The sequence below is a fragment of the Coloeus monedula genome (assembly GCF_965178545.1).
Source record: "Coloeus monedula genome assembly, chromosome: 1".
In the NCBI taxonomy this organism is placed as follows: domain Eukaryota; kingdom Metazoa; phylum Chordata; class Aves; order Passeriformes; family Corvidae; genus Coloeus; species Coloeus monedula.
The window spans coordinates 22,285,740-22,305,050 of record NC_138781.1 but is presented as its reverse complement, the minus strand read 5'-3'; the positions used below and the strand labels follow the sequence as shown (position 1 = coordinate 22,305,050).

At 37.0% G+C, this 19,311-nt stretch overlaps 1 protein-coding gene across 1 annotated transcript in view; it reads right to left on the bottom strand.

The window, feature by feature from the left end:
- ZNF804B (zinc finger protein 804B) overlaps positions 1-19,311 on the bottom strand; it is a gene marked incomplete at both ends in the record, with an annotated part of 227,824 nt that overhangs the window by 21,825 nt on the left and 186,688 nt on the right. The window contains one exon of the mRNA XM_082290674.1: positions 7,861-8,004. Within this exon, the coding sequence (XP_082146800.1) occupies positions 7,861-8,004 (144 nt within the window). The remainder of the gene's footprint in view (positions 1-7,860; positions 8,005-19,311) is intronic.

Genomic DNA, 19,311 nt, shown 5'->3' with positions numbered 1-19,311 from the left:
ACATGCAATTTAAAAAAGGATGAATGCTGCCAATTTATTTACTTTATCACTGAGTAATAAGAAAGCAGCAAAGCACTGGCAGGGCAGCAGGCTTAACAGCTCTTTATAAAGTTCACTGATCTGCACAGACTGGTAAGTTTAAAATAAAGAATTGTTTCTGGTGACATTTCTTTGGAATGTGTTGCCTCTAGTCACTCCTAATCACCGGAGTGTGCTCAGTGGTATTTGGTAATGCTGCTTCTGCTGCTGCAGAGCTACTCTGGTACATGCACTTGCTCTGCTGTGCAGCTGAAGCATCTCTGTGTAGCAGACCTATAAATACAAGCCTTCCCTCATAACATTTAAGAAAATATTGCATGATATTATAAAGCAAGCATTCACTTAAAAAAAATTTCAAACTGGAAAAATAAATGTTTTTAGTACAGTGAAGCCACAGAATTATCATGTTGTTTATGTCCTGCTATGGGCATATGTTGTACACTATTCCTTTGTTTAAATGCTGATGTCATCCTATTTAGCTTTATGTTACCTTACTTACATTAGTTTCTGTGATGTGACACAACCTGATTGTCCATTCCCCTGAACTGCTACTTCAGCATTTCAAAACTGCTGGATTGCAGGTGCTCTGAAGCACAGCAGCTGTGATGCAAACATGTTTTTTGAAAGGCAGGATTTCTTTATGTCTAAATAACAGAAAGAAACATTCAGGACAAGAAAATTTCGGTCTTATATTATCTAGCAGTAGTAAAAGATGAAAATGTATGTGAAAACAGTATTATGCATTCAATTATTTGCTTTTTTCCAGATTCCAGCCATTTTTTTAATGTTGTGTAAATCCTTTGTATTATTTTCAATACAAAACTGTTTGCCAATACAATATCTATGGCCCTCTCTTTAACAGAATTAGAGTTGTGAAATGTGGCCTATTCACTCAATTCCTCAGCTCTAAATGCAATGACTTAGACATGGGTGGCTGTAAGTGGCTGACATTAAGTTTCCTACTGTGCTTTATTCTGGTATTTCTCCACATTTATGGATAAGTTCTCCTGGTCCTTTGTCTTGTAACTCCTTCTTCTCCCTTGTCTTCTAATTTCTGAGTGATACTTGCATACCTTTCTGTTCTTGCAGTTTCTGTCCACACCTATTTCCATAATTGCTTCCCAAACCCACTTCTTCTTCTGTTTCCCCCTCATTTCACATCATCCGTTCTTTTGCATGCAGCAGCTTCATCCCTTGCACAAAACTGTTTAAATTCTAAAGTACAATCCATCTTCAGTACTGAGTTGGGGATTTTTCCTCAGTGCAAATAACATGCAACCTCAGATTAAAGATTTCATTAGAGGGCAGATACATAAAAGTATCAGATTGGGGTGTCCCACCAGTATTGATTCTGAAGCCTTCTCACTTCTTTATTCTTGACTTTGCAAATATTATGTGTTTTTACTGTCATTTACTAAGGCTTGTGATCCATAAAGAAAATTTCAGCCCAATAAATAAGAGCAATACAAAGTTTGTTCTTAAAATACAAAGTGTTTGTATATAATTATTCAATTATAAGCATCATAATCAGTTCTGTATCTAACAATTCAGTACCACGGGGTAATATAGTTTGTAATCAAAACTAATTTAGAAACCAAAATGATGAATGAAAGAAGTTCATTCACATGAGCAAATCCTGAAAGAGTGAGAAAAATTTTAATTATGGAAAAGGCAGTGTGCAAAAAGCGTAACTATTCAGCAAGAAATTATCAAAAACTTGCTCTTCAGGAACAGCTACAGTCAGAGTGGAACTAATTTTTGGAAGTATGAACAAGAACGTGCACTAAAAAATCAATGTATGATGAACAGCTAAGAAAGTGTTAAGATATAACAGAAATAAGAGAATGTAATAAATGGCATAGGCATAAGCAGCAACAAGAAAATCACTGGTTTCACAATGAGCAAGAGAACAGTGTGTCTTTAAGGCAAAAATACACCGAAATGATAGGGTAGACTATAGAAATGAATTCTTTGCTTTTAGCTTTGGTCTTCATATAAAAAGAAACTAGAGTAGATTAGAAATGTAAAGAGTATATTGTTTCCAAGGGAAGAGAAAGATATGCTTAAAAGAATAGAGCAGAGAAAATTGAATTGTTATATGTATTGTAGAATAATGAATAAATAAAATAACAGTTGAGAATTCCTCAGCATCAATACCCCCAAATACAAAAGAAAAAAAATGTTGCAAAGAAGCAGAAGTGTCTCACAAATTTAATATGGGAAGAGGTGATAATTCTAAATAATTGTATAGTGGAGATAGTTAAATATAAACTGGTAATAAATTTGTCTAAAGTTAGAAATAAGCAGGCATTTCACTGAAATTAAAGAATACTTTGTGGAAAAAAAATCGGTGAAACTGTTGACTATATTGAATCATAATGTCAATATTCTGATGTATGTGTCAAAAGCATCCAATCTGACTAAAGATATTTATGGTAAATATTCTGGAGATGGAAATATAAAGAAAATAATCATATGAGCATCCTTCATTTTATGCATTCAAATATTTTAATTTATTTTTGGGAAGCTGCTTATAGGCATACCTCTTAGAAAGTTCAAAATTGTTTTCAGGACTGGGCCAAGTTTTAAACCCTCTAAATTGCACACATACAACAATTCATGCATTTGATAGTTGCTTCTGAGCATAGCAATCCATTAGTAGTTAAAGAGGGCAGTAACTACCACATATACAAAATTCCTGTATAATTTCAAGTCCACTTATAAACCAGCTGTTTGAGGGAATCTAATATCATGTTACTGCTTCTCTTGAGTCCTTTTCTTTAATCTTACCAGGGATGTGAGAAATGTGAAAGTTTTCTTACAAGTATGCATGTATTTCTTGACAACCATCAAACCAAGGTGATTTTTGTGAGTTACAGGAGTAGAATGCTGGTGACTGCAGACAGCACCTCTTGCTAACTGAGAGCAAGAAATTATGAGATCTTTTACCATTCAGGTTGTTTCCTGAGGAGGCCACAGGGTACAGACCCCATGTACAAAACTTGGCCCTACAAAAGCAGGGCCAGTGTCCTGCTTTGAAAGGATCAGCTTTTTAAAGGCCAATATCTGATGCACAGGTACAGGAGCAGGGGCCACAGGGGAGGACCTCAGCCCTGTCCACATGGGAGCGCCAGAGGAATAGGGGGTCCACCTAATTTTCAAAGGGAAAAAGCAGAGACTATGCAAGCACACACAGTAGTGAGCCTTCATGCTGGTGTAGTCCTGTCTGTGATTAGTGTGTTCTTACAGCTAAATACACGTTACTTTGTCCATAAGAAGATTTCTTACTATGTTTGCCTAATTTCCCAGATCCTAAGGTGAAATTCCTCAGATATTGCCAAACTAGTTTTCTTTCCTCCAAATAAAAATTGTTGAATAATAGAGATTTACTTTGGAGCCAAAAGATGTGACTTACTTTTCCCTCCAATAAACATGGAGATGCTGGATAAAACACCCTCAAGATGAACTAAAAAGATCTCAGCATTTACACTTATTCCTGGAGCTTTCTCTGAGTTAACTTATCAGTGCATTTTCTGGGTGGTAGCAGCAATGCTAGCTAAAATGTAAGCATATTTTCTAGCTTTGATGTTTAACAGGAGCTAAATCTCTGCCTGAATTAGAGCTTAAATCCACAAGCACCATAAAGGCTTAACAGTAAGTGGCAACAGCTGTACACACTAAATCAGACTCTCATGCCAAAAATATAACCAAATGCTAGTATGCATGGATATAAATACAGGTATGTGCATGTAAAATAGAGTAGAATGAAAGTTCTGTTTGCTTACTTAGTACTGCCTGTTTCAAAGACACTAAAATTTATGTTCTGGGGTGCTTTTTATAGGTTTTTGTTTGTTTGTGGGTTTTTTTGTCTTATGAGAGAATGTGATGCATTTAACTGTATTGTTAAATTCTGACAACAAAACTAGAGACTTGCTTTGTCATCAGAAACCCCAAGATGGCAATACAGTCTTGTTTTTCTTTGCTGCTTATTTCTATTATTATTATTATCATCACAATTATTATATTGCAGTACATGGAACAGATTTGTGATTTTCTCATTTGCTGACATCTAAAAACCTTGCTGATTGCTAAGGATTATTTATACAAAATACTGAAAGCTCCAACTACTTTGATGTTAACTGAATGGATGAACACTGTGCATGACCTGGAGTTATTAAAATATTCCATTTAATAATGTCAATTAAATAGACATCTCTGTTCAAGTTTGGCTTCATTTTAAAGATGCACACAACACGGGTTAAAAGAACTACTCTTATATGTTATTTTCAGCTTAGCCTACTTCCACATATATTACATTTTCAGATAGCAGCCTGTCTTGGTTATCTGTATCCTGATCATTTCTGAATTTATTCACACCAGGACCTTTGTGCTTTTCAGTGTCCAGGTAGCTTCAGCAGAGCCAAGGTACCCCGTTCTGATTCAGTTAACTTCTGCTGCAGAGAACACCGCGAGCAAGCGAGAGCAAGCATCATTCACCTTGATGCTTGAGGAGAGAAACTGCAGATTTATCAAATGGGCTACTCCCTGTGACTGCTGCCCCAGACTTTATAAAGTCATAGAAAAAAACACAAAGAAAAAAGCTGTGATTTCAAGTGGGTTAGCTGATATGTGGTGGGCCAATGAGATATGTATGCACAGGGCTGTATGGTGACGAAAGTTTCTCCAGGAAGTTCACTCACACTCCTGCCCCAGCCTTGTTGAGTATCAGGCTTAACAACAGATAGCTTGGGTAAATCTGGGTGGGAGTGCAAACTTGTAATCAGATACATTTTCTGTGTTCAATTTATCCAGCCCTGCACTAAAATAAATTAATTTCCAATAGCAGGTAATATCAGTGAAAAATTCTTGTAGTGTGTCAGGAAATATGTTGAAAGTAATGCTGACAAGACAACCAAAGGAATAAAAATTGCTTAATAGTCAGACAATGTTACTCAAAAATAGATAAATAATATTGGAACTCTCCAGGGTCATTACAGTGTTAGGATATAATGAAGATGTAGGCATTGATCTTTGATGGTCTGTCAAAATTTATGCATATATATGTACACATACATCATATTTTATATCTATAAGTATGAAGGCATGTAGCAAGCAGAGAGAGAGAGAGAGAAAGTCTGTCTGAGTATACTGCTTTAGAGTAATCTAACACAGAAGGACAGCAGAAAGACCAGTTATGCAAACAAGGCCAGACTGTCATAATAACATTTTGCAGCCTCTGAGGACAGGGAGGGCAGTGGCTGGTATGCCAGCTTCTAGGTCCAGGACTTAGCACTTCCTGCTATAACAACTGGTTGAAATCATCTATAAGAAAATGGATCACAAAATTAATTTTATGAAACCACAATATTTGGAGATTAAAGCCATAATTCTCTGAATAAAATCTGCTTCCTCTGGAAGACAAACAAAAGACTTATGATTAAGTACTCAGTGCAATACCCTTGTTTCTGCCTTTCTATCTTCTCTAAACATCATTGCCACTTTAATACAAATTGTGAAGTAGTAGCATTTAAGTGGGAAATCACATGGGAGGACTACACTGTATTGTTACTGAGATGCAAAGAGTGTCTTATTTTAATTTACTCTCCATTAGAAGAATGATATTTAGAACATATCCATGCTGATTACTAAAGCTACCCTCAAATTACTGCTGGGAAACAGAAAACCTATCTTCAGAGGAAGAAGCTCTTGTGGTGGCTAATGTCCCTCCCAGAATAAACATTTTGAAACTGAGCTAACTAAACCCACAGAAAACCATAAATTAAATATATATATATATATATATTTTTTTTTTTTTTTAAGATTACTCTGTAAAAAGCATGAAGAATAGAGGCTTTTCTGTGACTCACTATAAAAGTCAGAGAAAAGGGTACATGCACACTGTTCCTAGAAGCAAACTAATGCTGTTCCCAGACTTGGCTGACCAGGTAAGAAGTGAGATGGGAGAAGAGACTGAATTACCCTGTCACATCAGGAGGGTAGCTAGCTAATCCTGCACTAACTGAGCTTCTGAACTACATCTGAAAGGGCAGGATGAGGTGAGCTTGCACTGCCAGTTGATATTCTGTATGTGTTGTGCATTTCTGTGCAGACTCTTAGTTTCCAGCACGATGTCTGGCAGCTTTTAAAGCAGGAAATTTATCTGAAAATTAAGAAGAGTTTTATTGCTTAAACACGCCCTTTTATAACAGACCTGCCAAAACCTACCCTGCCCAACAACCCAATCATAGCTGGTGCATGAAGTAGGCTGTTTGATTTAGCATAAACTGCTTTTTGCAGGGGAAGTGTGTGAAGAGAAAAGAGCAGAAATGGCTCAATTTGAGTTCAGATGCATTTCTGATGACTTAAAAAAACAGCTGAAGGGTGAAAAATTCCTTTGTGCAGCAAATGGGGATTTATAGGGATTAGAGTCACATGTTTAGGATCTGGAAAAGCATTGGTTTCGTATTATTATAAATTTTTTTATGGATTAATTAATGGAATGGTGATGAGAGAAATTGCTTTTGATTTAATACATAAATACATAACTCTGTTTTGGGAGTGATGGGACAAAAGAGTTCCATTATTACTCATGGGTAACTGACTGGGGTGCTTGAATTCAGCAGGATGGTTCAGCATGATGAGTGGGCAGACCTTAGGCAGATTTTTAATGAAGTGCTGTGATAGATGCACACAAAAAAATTCCAGGGTGATTTACATCCTCTGTGATATTGCAGAAGACAATAAGATTGCTTTCAGGGAGAGTGAGGACTTTTGCCTTTAGCATTGCTCATTTTATTCAACATTATTCTAATCCTCTATCAGAAATACCTGCAACTTCTAATGATTTCACATCTCCTGACCCCCATGAACCCACAAGTGTGATCACACAGAGGACACAAATTCCCTGGCAACTTGGATGCACGCAATACATGAGAGCTTAAATGCGAGCACTAGCAGAAATACAGGAGAAAAAATACGTCTGTAGAATCTAGTTACACGTGCTTAGCATGTCAGGTCAGCAGGTATGATCTGTCACTTCAGCAGGTATGATCTGTTCATTCCTGAACTTCACAAACCATTTTCTTTAAATTTTAAAGTGTTTATATGAATTAATTGCATTTTCCTTCCATATTGCCAACTGAAATATGGAGTTTGCTAAAATTGGAGGAAAATTAGGATGCAGGAAATAAGGTTAATAGGCACATATGGGTAGGGTATACCTACCACGCACACATGTGATAAAACTGATGCAAAAACAGTGATAAAAATTAGTATTTATTATCTTTTTCCAGGAATCCAACATCTCATTAGGGATTATTTTATATCATGTTCTGCATGCAAGGCAAAATGTATTTCACCCTGAGAAACATTATGAAACATAGATTTTAACTCCAGAAACAGATGCTTTAAAAAAAAAATAGACAAACTCTTTTCTGCCCTTGAAACAGCACAACCAGCTTCAAACAGCATGGTCATATGCCTTCTGCATCCAGAAGAGGGACCTGGTTATTTGAGGAAGTGGTCTTTCCCCCACCTGTGGTTTTTAAGTAATTCCACATTTAAATATACCAAATTTAGTGTGGACATTGGTATTAAGCACGTATCTAAAACTACAGATGGAGGTCTTTCAGTCAGAGTAGCTTAAAAGAAATTGTGATAAAGATGAATATTTTCCATTTTACTTTAATGGAAAGGAGCAAGTTAAAGTTGAAAACATCAAGTGATGAATTGTCTTCTACTTGAGTGAATTTAGAAACCTCCCACAATCAATGAGGAAAGAAGAGAGACCACTGTAACATGCAAGACATTTGTCAAGTTTACCTGCTTGTGAGCGTGGTCATAAGAATTGATGTGGTTGTCAAATTCCTGGTGTTTGTGGTACTGCTTGTCACACAGTTCACAGTAGAAGTTCGCCTTCACATCCTCCAGGGCCTTGGCTGCAGCTTTCTCCTTCTCAGCATAGTCCTGCAGAGGCAGAAGCAAAGGGAGACACTTCACCTGAGCTCGTGAACTTCTGCTTCAGCAGCTCTTTTCATCATCCACTGGACAAGCACTGGACAGCTAAAACACCAGACTCCATCCCATACATGCTAATGAGGTTTTGGTCTTAAACTGGATTTAATAGAAGAATAGTTTCTTGAGGAATTGTTCTTACTACTCATTGTAGGTTCTGCAGCAAGAGAAGTAGAGAGGAATGGGGTGCAGAGGAAGAGCATCAGGATACTGCCTAGCTCCTGGGCAGGGAAGCCGAGCAGTGAAGAATAAGTAAATTCCCAGTGTTAACTCTCACACCAGCCCTAGATTGCCCCAACATCTGTCTGCTCTTTCAGGTACTATTGCTCACAAGAAATAAACTGGTTTAATCTGATACTATGGCAGATTTTTTTTTTGTGTTCTACTTTCTACCTTCTATGAAATATTCAGTGGGGCCAGGCAGCAGATTGCTATGGCTGGCTGAGATTTCCCTGGAGCAGAGACAGCTCTGCAGGAGCCTTTGCCATTCCTCCCTGTCCTTCCCAACATCTGCATGAGGGGACACATCAACCCACCTACCCAAACTGAAAGTAGCTCTTGCCCGCCTGACACAGGCCACAAACACTGAGGAGAGCACTAGCTCATGTCTAGGCTCATGCAAACACAGCTGAGAACAGGGAAAACACAATTAGTTCCTGCATAGTCACCCTCCGTATCTCCCCCGTGACACAAGTGATTGCTATGGAGAATCAAATACTTTCATTTCAATATACAATATTAGGTAAAAAAAGAAAACTTCAAACATAGGACCCAAAAATTTTTGAGCTCAAATTAATGCACTTAAATAAAGGGCCTCATATGCAAAATTGGCAGCATCCTTTGTCAATCTTATTTCTTTTAAAAGTCCTTCATTATATTGTTAATTTTATGGCACTTCCTTAAACATTTTGCATTGAAGTGCAAACTTCTGATGTGGAAAACAAGAACAAAAAAGTTGGTAGAAGCTATTCATTTTATATTCATATTGACAAGCTGATATTTCTTGAGTGTATGTAATATATTGCCAGGGATTGCAGTAATTCGTCATTTGCTGTATCATTTTACTCTCCTAAAGAAATGAGTACTTTCTGCTGCCAGGCTTCCCATGCTGTGCAGTCAGTGTTGTCTGCTGTCCACATGCTTTCACCACTCTTTGCGTGACAAACTCAGAGTACACCAAAGCTAGGACACACTGCACATCTGGGACAGCCTGCTCCTCGCACATCACACTGCCCAGCACTGCTCCAGGGACCAGAGCAGGGTGGAGGCGAGTGCTTGGGTATGGCAAATCAACATGAACATACATTTTGAGCCCCTCAAAGGGGGAGGACTTTCTTAATGAGTGACACAGTTCAAGTCTGAGACTTGGCCAAGCAACCGGATGCTTGGCACGTGTCAGTGTGACACGCTGAACTTTGCACAGCTCTGTGCTGTGAGCCCGTCTGCTTTGCCTTGGTCTTTGCACCTTCAGATTGGTGTGAGTAGGTCTTTTTTGCACCATAGTTTTAGAGGCTGCCTTTGCTAGTGAGATTAACTTCATCTAAATTTGGCTGTCTAGAAGTTAGGTGTATGGGTAAGACAGCTTCCTCTGTAAGAAACAGAAAAATGCTAGACACTGCCAAATGGTTATTAATCCCATCTATTTCAAAAACCCATTTTAGGATGAGATTAAATTCTCCAGAGTTTCTACCTCTCTCTGACCACTGCAAGGCTCTAAATTACTAACCTGGCCTACATCCTTAATTCTTAGATTGCTGAACTCAAAGATAGTAAATTCTATATTGTATTTCTTTAGATTCAATTCTAAATCTCCCCATGAAACTTGCATGAACTGACCTACTTGAAGACAGTAAGTCAAAGGGGAACGCTGTGCCTGGAATTTTGATTTTACATCTTATAGATGATACAAATGACATGCCAGTCCCTCCCAGAGGGGAAACATCCAAATAAATGTCTTTCCTGCAAGCATATAGCTCAGGTGGGTCAATGAACTGTAGTACACTCAGAAAACAACCAGCCTGACCTAACATTTTTCCAGTTGAGAGACTGCTCAGTTATGGTAGTTAATACTTGATTGTATCAGGAGAAATATTCTCACAATCAAATAGTTAAATAGCTTTCATTAGTTATTTAAATTTACTGAGCCCATTAAAAAGTGATACTTTTCAGCTTATGCTTCAGACCCATTGTTTTGCTAGCATTAATTATTCACCAGGCCTTTGATATAATTAAAATGCATAAATTAGAATGTGGATGCAATAGTATTAATTATGCAGAGATGTCTTCCCTGAAAGTCAAGTGTTGGAGGCAACATATTTTTATTCTAAACTGGTAAAAATGTAAGTTTCACACTCACTGGAAGCCAGCCAAAGCATAATTGTTTTGGGGGAGGGGTTGTGCTTCTTTTTTTTTTTTCCCCTTGGTCTGAACTGTCAATTAAATGTTTACAACCTGCTCCATCTTTGCTTCTGCTGAAGGAGAAGTCTAATTGTTTGGGGTGAACACACCACCTTACTGTCTGTAAAGCACGACTGAAACTGCTCCTCATGAGCATTCCAAGCTGCCAACTTCATCTTTCTCAGCAGAAATTAATACAGTTCCTTTCACATAAAGATGTTTTAAAATAGCAACAAGGCAGCTCCCAGGTGCATCCTAAGATAATCACAACTACCTCCATTGCCTTATTGCTTAATTATGCTTGTCTATCTTGGCAAAAGATGTAACTTCCTGCTTGCTTATCGATCAGATACAGGGAAATTGAATGCCACATCACATACTTTAGAAAGATCATGCATTTTTCTTTCTCTACAAAGACATAAGAACTTCCTTCACTACTGCAAATTGTGCATAGTCAAATGAATTTTCACATCCAGACTTCTAATATCATCTCACCAGGATTATATAGATGGTCAATTCTGGCATGATAAATGTGATCGCATGAAAGAAAATCTATAGAATTACACCTGTAGAAAACATACGTGATCATGAAGGCCTGATTACACCAGTGCGGACACATGCAAGCAGGAAAGATGCACCAACACATTCTGAACTGTGGATCATCCATGGTAAAGAATATAAGTGTCACAGTCTCATAAACTTTATTCTGGATCACACCCTCCTCAGTACACATAGCCTGGGTAGACACGTGTATAAAACAATAAAAGTTAGCAGTTCTGTCTTTGAGTCATAGACAGCAGTGGTGTAAGCTGATGTCAGGGGTGATGCCATCCTTGTAGGTAAGAACTCCTGGAAACTGTGGGTTAACCAACTTCTGTGGTGCTGGATGCAGACAGTGTGGTGTACAAGGATAAACAAGTGCAGAATATGTATCTGAATGCATTTTTTTTCTAGAAGCCTGCAAAATGGTTCTGTATTATAGATTGTATATATATAGATTGTCATCAATTTTAACCACAGAGGCACATAACTGTAATAATTGTTTATATATTGGATTAATTTTTTAAAAAAACTTCAATTGTATGTTAGGCTAGAAGTGCTTTCACTTAGCAGCTACTTTTGCAGTATGCTTCTTATTGTGAAAATGCAATTAATGGTAGCTGACATTTCATTTTCTAATATAGGGAAAATCAATGAAAAATCCCATGTAACTGAGTTTTCTTGAATGTTGCCACTGACATATAGTCAATTAGAAATCATTTATTAAATCCAGAGTCTGTAATAGATATTTAATAGACTGCATGACCATTAAAGGATGCTGATCTAGACAAAACAATACCACATTTCTTGTCTCAGTAACCGATAGTAAATATATCTGCTATGTTCAAACGGACTAAGGTGAAAAGTAGGTCACTTGATACAATAAAACTTTCAGACACAATTTTCTACAAACCCATAGATTTCTATAAAGATAGTAGAGTCAATGCAGGGTGCTTGTAATAGAACACGAGAAAAATACAGCACCATTAGCCCACTTTTGATTACCTGTTTCTAAACTGGAATGCAAACTTAGTGACAGAACAGCTAACTTATGTTAATGCAGAGCTCAGTAAGTGACAGACTGCTCCCTCTTTGGGGACATAAGTTTGGTAACTTAAATATAATTTTGTGAACCAGATTAGATATGAATGCAGGTATTAAATACTTATGCAAATACTGTGGGGCTTCTTGGGGGTTCTCAGACTACAGGTTAAAGGAGAAATAGGACAAATATAAGCACATAAATTAGCTACAGATTACAGTCTACATCTAAGACTTTTAAGCATATTTTCATTAGTGATTTAGATAACAAAATGAATTGTGATTATGTATGAAATCTATGAATGATACTAATTAACAGCACAGGGTACACAAATGCTTTAGAGACCAGGATGAAGATTCAAAATTAATGTAATAGTCTTCAGATATGGTCTTAAATCAGCAAGATAAAACTCAGTAAGATGTGTGTTAAGTGCTGCACTTTGGACAGTGAAATCACATTCGTCAATACGGGATTGTGAATAGCTGAGTAAATGCAAGTGCAAGGAGAAAGGTCCAAGACTTAGAGTGGAAAAGAAATTAAATGAAACTCAACAATGAAAGTCAAGGCAAATTGCATTCTGACATGTTAATAGTAATGTTATAAGTAAGATGCTGAAGGTAATTTTTCCACTCGATTCAGTATTGGTGAAATGTCAGCTGTAAAATACTATTTGGTAGATCTACACTGGCAAATAACTTGGCTTCTAGAATCTGGCCCTCTATCATTCCCACTCCATGTGTGATAGTTCATTCTCAGGCTTTTTCATTTCATACTTTCCTTTGAGATAAAAATGACTACAGTTCCAGAATAACATTCAGTGCAGGGACCACACTCTACAGGCAGCAAAGATGAGACACTACCAATCTCTCCATTCCCTGCAGAGTCTTATGAAAACCCAAATGACTTTTTCCAAAGAAGGCAACACTTGCATGCCATAAAAGCACATGCAGCATCATGCCACAAAAGAACTACCCCAACAGCAGTTTAATGTAGCCTTTACACTTCTTCATGCAGACTGAAATCAAAACAAACACAATAATTACACCTGACAGTACCAGACAGACTTGAGGAGACTTAGGGCAAGTATGGACATATGGACAGTTTGCCCTGGGGTGTATGTGCTTTTTGGGGAAGACCAAAGTGTAGATGTAGCCTTTGAGACAGTTTGCTTCCCACAATTTGGGAAAGGCATAGATGTACTTGAGAGATCTTTGAGCAGAAGAGAGGGATAAGAGGTTTAAAAGTAAGTTACATGGCCAAATTAGGCAAACTAGACCTCAGTCTGTAATTCATATTTTCATTGGATCATTAATGTGAACACTTGTAAATAACATTTTTGAGGAAAATATATAGAATTGCCTGGATTGGTGCAGAACATCTCTGGGTCATCAGGACCTGTGCGTAGATGTGTAGAAACAGCAATTTTAGAACCTTCATTTTGAGTGCTTGTTTACCACATCTTCCTCGTTCACCGGTTTTAGGGATAGCTGCACATAATTTTTATGTCCTTATATATTTTCTTCTGCAGCTAGAGTGAGATAGATTTTAAAAGACCCTTAAAACTCAGCAGGCAGGTGATAGAATGCAGGAAGTAATCAAAGTACTTGTGTGCAGTGTGAAACTTGAGTACCACAAAAATGTCCTGATATTAGGATATGTAACTGAACATCAGATTGGTTGAAATTAATGAACTTTTCCCTGAAATCTCTCTTTATTTTTCTTCCCCGGAGAAGACTGTAATCTTACCTAAAGACTTTCCTAGGGAAGTTTAACTGTGGAGATAGAATAAAAAGCAAGTGATTTGTTCAGCTGCAATAGCTGGCAGTACAGGACATTTTCATTTATCTCACATATGTTCTGCCATTCTCCAGCTTGAAAACTCTATGCATAGTTTCTGCCACTGTGAGGACTACAGTGAGGAATTACAGAGTTATCTATTGCAAAGGATTTTTCCTTCAAAGGCAGTAAATGCTGTCATTCTCAGCTGACTCAGAAGGAAACACCTAACTTCTGCAAATAAATACATCTTCATATTTCTCACACTCAGCTGATTACTGCAACATTTTCAATTATATGCACATCCATTTGCTACTAGAATGCTGAGAAGTGCAATGCTTTTAGCAGGTCCTACATGCCTCTCAGAGTACAAACCTGCTGGAACTAATAGGACATGTAAACCAATTCCTAATTTACAATCAAAATCATCACTGCTGATTGTAACAAACCTTATGGGACAAAATAATTCAAGAAACACAAGTAGATCTATGCAGTTCTTCAGAAAATCTTTTATTTTCTAAGATACATTGTGGCTTCTGGTAACTTTATAAAATAATTGAATTTTGAGATTTTCTATACACATTTTCAACATTATAAATGGAGAATATAACCACTAAAACTCTTTCTTGTGGATGTTGCTGACTGAAACAAGGGGGCATTTTTCAAACATCCCAGTGTGATTCAACATTTTTCTCCTCATTTTCAGAATCTGGTGGAACTGAGGCAGCTGCTTATATTGGATTTTCTATAAATGGGATCAAGAGTTGACCTGCAAAGGTAATTAGGTACCTAACAGTAAGATACATACAAAATTGTATGTATTCAGTTTAATTTTTAGAGAAATATATAATTAATCAAATTTGAGAGTTTAGATCATTTTGTATTGCAAAGGGATATATTTAAAAGAAGTATTTGCTGGTTTTCACTGGGATAGAGTTAATTTTCTTCATAGTAGTTTAGTTTTAAACAGGGGTTAAACTACGACAAAGTAATTATCGAACTATTATTTATTGACCTGAGAAAAAACTGCCTGGAATTGCATGCAGTGCAGAAATAAGAGTTCTGGCATAAACAGCCAGCTTAAAGAGGGTATTAAAAATAGAATGGAAATAACATAAATGGAAAGAAAGTTCAATTTGAGAAAATCAAGGGATAAAATGGAGATCAGCGATGAGCAGCGTCCTCACAGGTCCATATTAGGACCAGTGCTGTTCCATATCATCATCAATGGCATAGTGGGATCAAGTGCACCTACAGAAAGTTTGCAGATGACAAGAAGCTGAGTGGTGTGGTTGAAATGCCTGGGCGATGGGATGCCATCCAAAGAGAACTGGAAAAGCTCCACAAGTGGATGCATGTGGACCTCATAAGGTTCAACAATGTCAGATGTGAGGTCCTGAGCCTGAGTCAGGGCAACTCCCAGTTGTAAAAGAAGGTGATAAAGGATCTGCTTTCATGTATTAACCAATTAGTGAGATGCAGATTAAAAAAAAAATAAATTGAATACAGCAAACACACAATTTCCAAATAGACCAGGAAATATACTCAGTCATAAAGACCAGAATATGTATGTAAAGTCTTCAGTATATTTAGGCTGGAATCCATAAGGTTTCTTACCATCAATGGGAAAGACTTACGGACAATTTTCACATCGATGTTGCAGGTGTCATTTTAAGATGAAGCATGATATATTTATGAGGGGGAATATGTGAAGCAATTTGGCTGACTAAATTTGATTTGAAGATTTAGGAAAATCAAAAATTACACTAAATCTGCTTAATGATTACTGTGTTGCTGCTTTATTTTTATCTCTGAGCCTCATTGTTAATGTATGCCCTATATTAATACTAGCATTAGCATTTGATTTATTGCTTTGACAGAATTTCCAAGCATAAAGTCATTAAAGAACAATTTAAAAATACAAACACTGCCACTAAAGAAAAAAAAATAAAAATGTTTGCAATTCAGTATCTAGAGCAACAGCCCTAAGAAGATGAAGAAATATGACTCAATGACAGCCTGAGAACACAAAGGGCATCAGAACTGTCAAAATTACTGGTGGTAGAGGATGCAACAATTTCTGGGGTAACTGGAACTGATTCTTACAGCTGGGGTTATAGTCTAGGTGTTTAAAAGCAAATTCTAAGAGCTTCATGTGTAAGATTAAAAAGATAAAAAATTATAGAGGATGTCAATATATTTCCAGCTACTCTGCAGATATGGTGATTGGTGCAACTGCTCTAAATATATGCCCTACTAAAGGGTTCACTGAATTTACATGTCAATATGACTGTGGAAAAATGCAGGTGGAATGGAAATGGTTGTTTTCAGTTGGACAGAAGAACCGTTCCTGTTAAGGAGAAGAAGAAAAAAAACATCATTCCCTTTTTCCTTATAGTCCTGCTTTTCTGCTCAAATGCGAGTCCTTCAGTGAATCTGATTGTGACATTTTTGTCTGCCTTCTCTTCAAAGTCAATTCCTCCAATTTGTTCACTGATTCATACTACTTTCTCTCTCCTCCTCTCAGGTGATCATTTCTTTTACACCTTTGCTGATGATTGAGGTATTATCAATTAATCTGAAGAGTCAGTCCTCCATTTATATCTTACCATTCTTGCTTTTCCACTTGCAATTTTTAGAGTACAATGCATGTTCTAGCACTGCATTTAATGGATTGTGTGATGTATTTCTTTGTCTGTCACTTCTTTTCAGATTAAATGTACTTGACATTTTTTAAGATCTTTGTACATTTTGGCCTAAAGGCTTTTTCTATAGAACAGAATGGAATTTAACTTATATGTAGTGTCTTTCATATTTGAGTTAGCTAAAAGCACTTTGCAATAATGATATTGATCATGCAGTAGTTGTGTAGGAAATACAGCATTTGATATGAGCATAATAATAGTTATCTCACAACTCATATATGGCTGCTAGAACCATTTTCTTTAAGTGCCTTTTCCACAAAATACAGGCTAATCCTATCAGATAGCATTTTATAGTCTTTAATACTAATAGCATTAAACATTTAAGTCTCTCTCTTTTAATATTGTTAGACTCTTTCTTTGCAGATACCTCAGTATTAAAACCAGCTCATGTAGACTTATTCAATATCACAAATGATGCAATATGTCTAATATCAGTGGGTTTCTTCGCTTATAGCAACAGAGAATAATTTTTATGATAATATATTAATAAACAATTAGTAAATCCAGATTGGTCAATTTATTTCTTCTATTATGTATATTTGCAATCTACTTCAGAAAACGTCTTGCAGGGTAAACATTAATCATAATTTTGAATTATATTTATACCATTCACCTTCTCTTAAAACTCATCCATAAAATACTGCATCATTGTTGCATTGTGTAGCATTTGATGACACATTTTTAACCAGAAATCAGGGTATTTCTGTGCATTACCTTTTCATGCATTCTTTTTTTTTTTTTTTTTAACAGAAGCTCAGAACACGGATTTATGAAAGCTTTGGTTTTTCTCAGCACTTGAGGTTATGCAAGGGAAAAAGAAAGAATTCCAAATTGCTCTATGAAGTCCAAATGGAAAAAGAAGTTTATTTACATATGCACATATACCTCTTCCTCTGCAGCTCCCCAAATGCATTCACATGAGTTATAAAATTCTATATACTTTTCTTTGTTAACTCTGCAATTTTATACAAGCTACAGTTCCATGACCTGACCTAAAGCAAAAAAGAATCTTTTCATTTAGATGAAAGCATATTTGCATTCTGATTGGAAAAAATGCATGGGAGGAAGAGAGAGAGGGAGATAGAAAAGACATGAGTGTGACAGGAAGGATGGAACAGAGGAAGGAAGGAAGGAAGGAAGGAAGGAAGGAAGGAAGGAAGGAAGGAAGGAAGGAAGGAAGGAAGGAAGGAAGACTTTTTCTACCTCTATTTTAGCCAAGTGCTTATGGCTTGAAACTCACCCTGCAGCACACACGGCAATAAAATTAGTTAATTTTTAAATACAACTGGACACTTGTAGCTTAATGCCACCATTATGGCAATTTCCAAAGTAAGACTTTCTGCCATCCCACGTTCTTCATCCATGATGCAGGAATAACTGCCTGGTAGCAGCCCAGGTATCCAAGTGCTAAGTGGTTTTCTTCACAGTTTTCATGCTCAGTGTACAACAACTCCAGGGGTACACAACAGAATCTTTACCTCCCATGGTATCCTGCTTGATTTACAGATAATCCTGCATGACTTTGCATCTTTGTTCTCTTGCCTTCTATTTTTCCTGGTTCTTCCTTTCCTTCAGGTTGCAATCCATGGCAGAGTCAGAATCCTGGTCCTTCCTGCCAGTTTCTGTGTTTACCAGGCTCTATAATTGGTAGCGATGCTCATTAATCAGCTGTAAGTCTGCAATATTTTTAATTACTTATTCATAGAAAAAAAAAATTAGCCAGAATATATCTTTAGAGAAAATTCCTGGCCTGCATGAGGTGTGGAGAAACCCCCATGCTCACAATCAGTTGTGACATCTTGTGCCATTTACCAATTTCTCTGTCTGTGCTATGACCCAAGTTAAGGACATGTTGCAAAAGGGCATGAAGAGCTATCAAAAAACGCTGGCCTGAAATGCTCCATGCTATCCTCACATCTTGGTGAAGTGACTTCCCAGAAGCTGCGTGACAAACCACAGCTGTATCTGTCTCCACCTCCAGCCCAGGCTCTAGCACAGCTCAGCATGGCTGGACTCAAAGGAAGCTTTGCTACTGATTCTAATGAGACCATAAGATCCAGCTATAACAAGCATAATAAATGGGAAAACAAAACAAACAAAAAGGAAGATACAATTAAATCCAGGGGGATTTACAGAGATTATTCCAATTAATAAAAGGGAGGGTGAGTGCATTCTTGCAGAGGCGGATTTGAAAAAAAAGAAAAACAAGGTGTGGAAAAGGAAAATGCCTGTTTGTAATCAAAGCTACATTTTTTTTCTGCAGTGGTATGGTATTTTGTGAGTAAAATACTAATATGCTACCAAATTGATAGCAAACATCTATTGTGCTCTTGAATTCATCATATATGATTGTTGGTATTAGGAACAGAACTGTATAATACAACATGCAATTTAAAATAAAATGTCAGTGTCTGGGACACAAAAGATCTTAAACAGATACTTTGTTGAACAAATAGATGTTCCATCCTCATCTTCCCTCAAATGAATAAACTATATAACACAGAGTCACAAGTGTTTGGTTGGGAATGTTACTCAGATGTAATGAGCACTTCTAGTGCTGCTGTGGAGACCTGAGGCTTCCTGAGACAACAACTCAAGCAACTGATTGCTGCCTGATGCTGTAAAATGAGACCTCCTGGGGTGTCCATTAATCCCACGAATTTACTGAACACAGGGCAATGTAGACGTGCTTGATTTCAGAAAAATGAGCCAGGCTGACATCTCTCAACTTGAAAGAATATTTCTGGCTTCACCATCACCTGTTATAAATACAAATGGGCAGTTCTCAGCTCCAGAAGT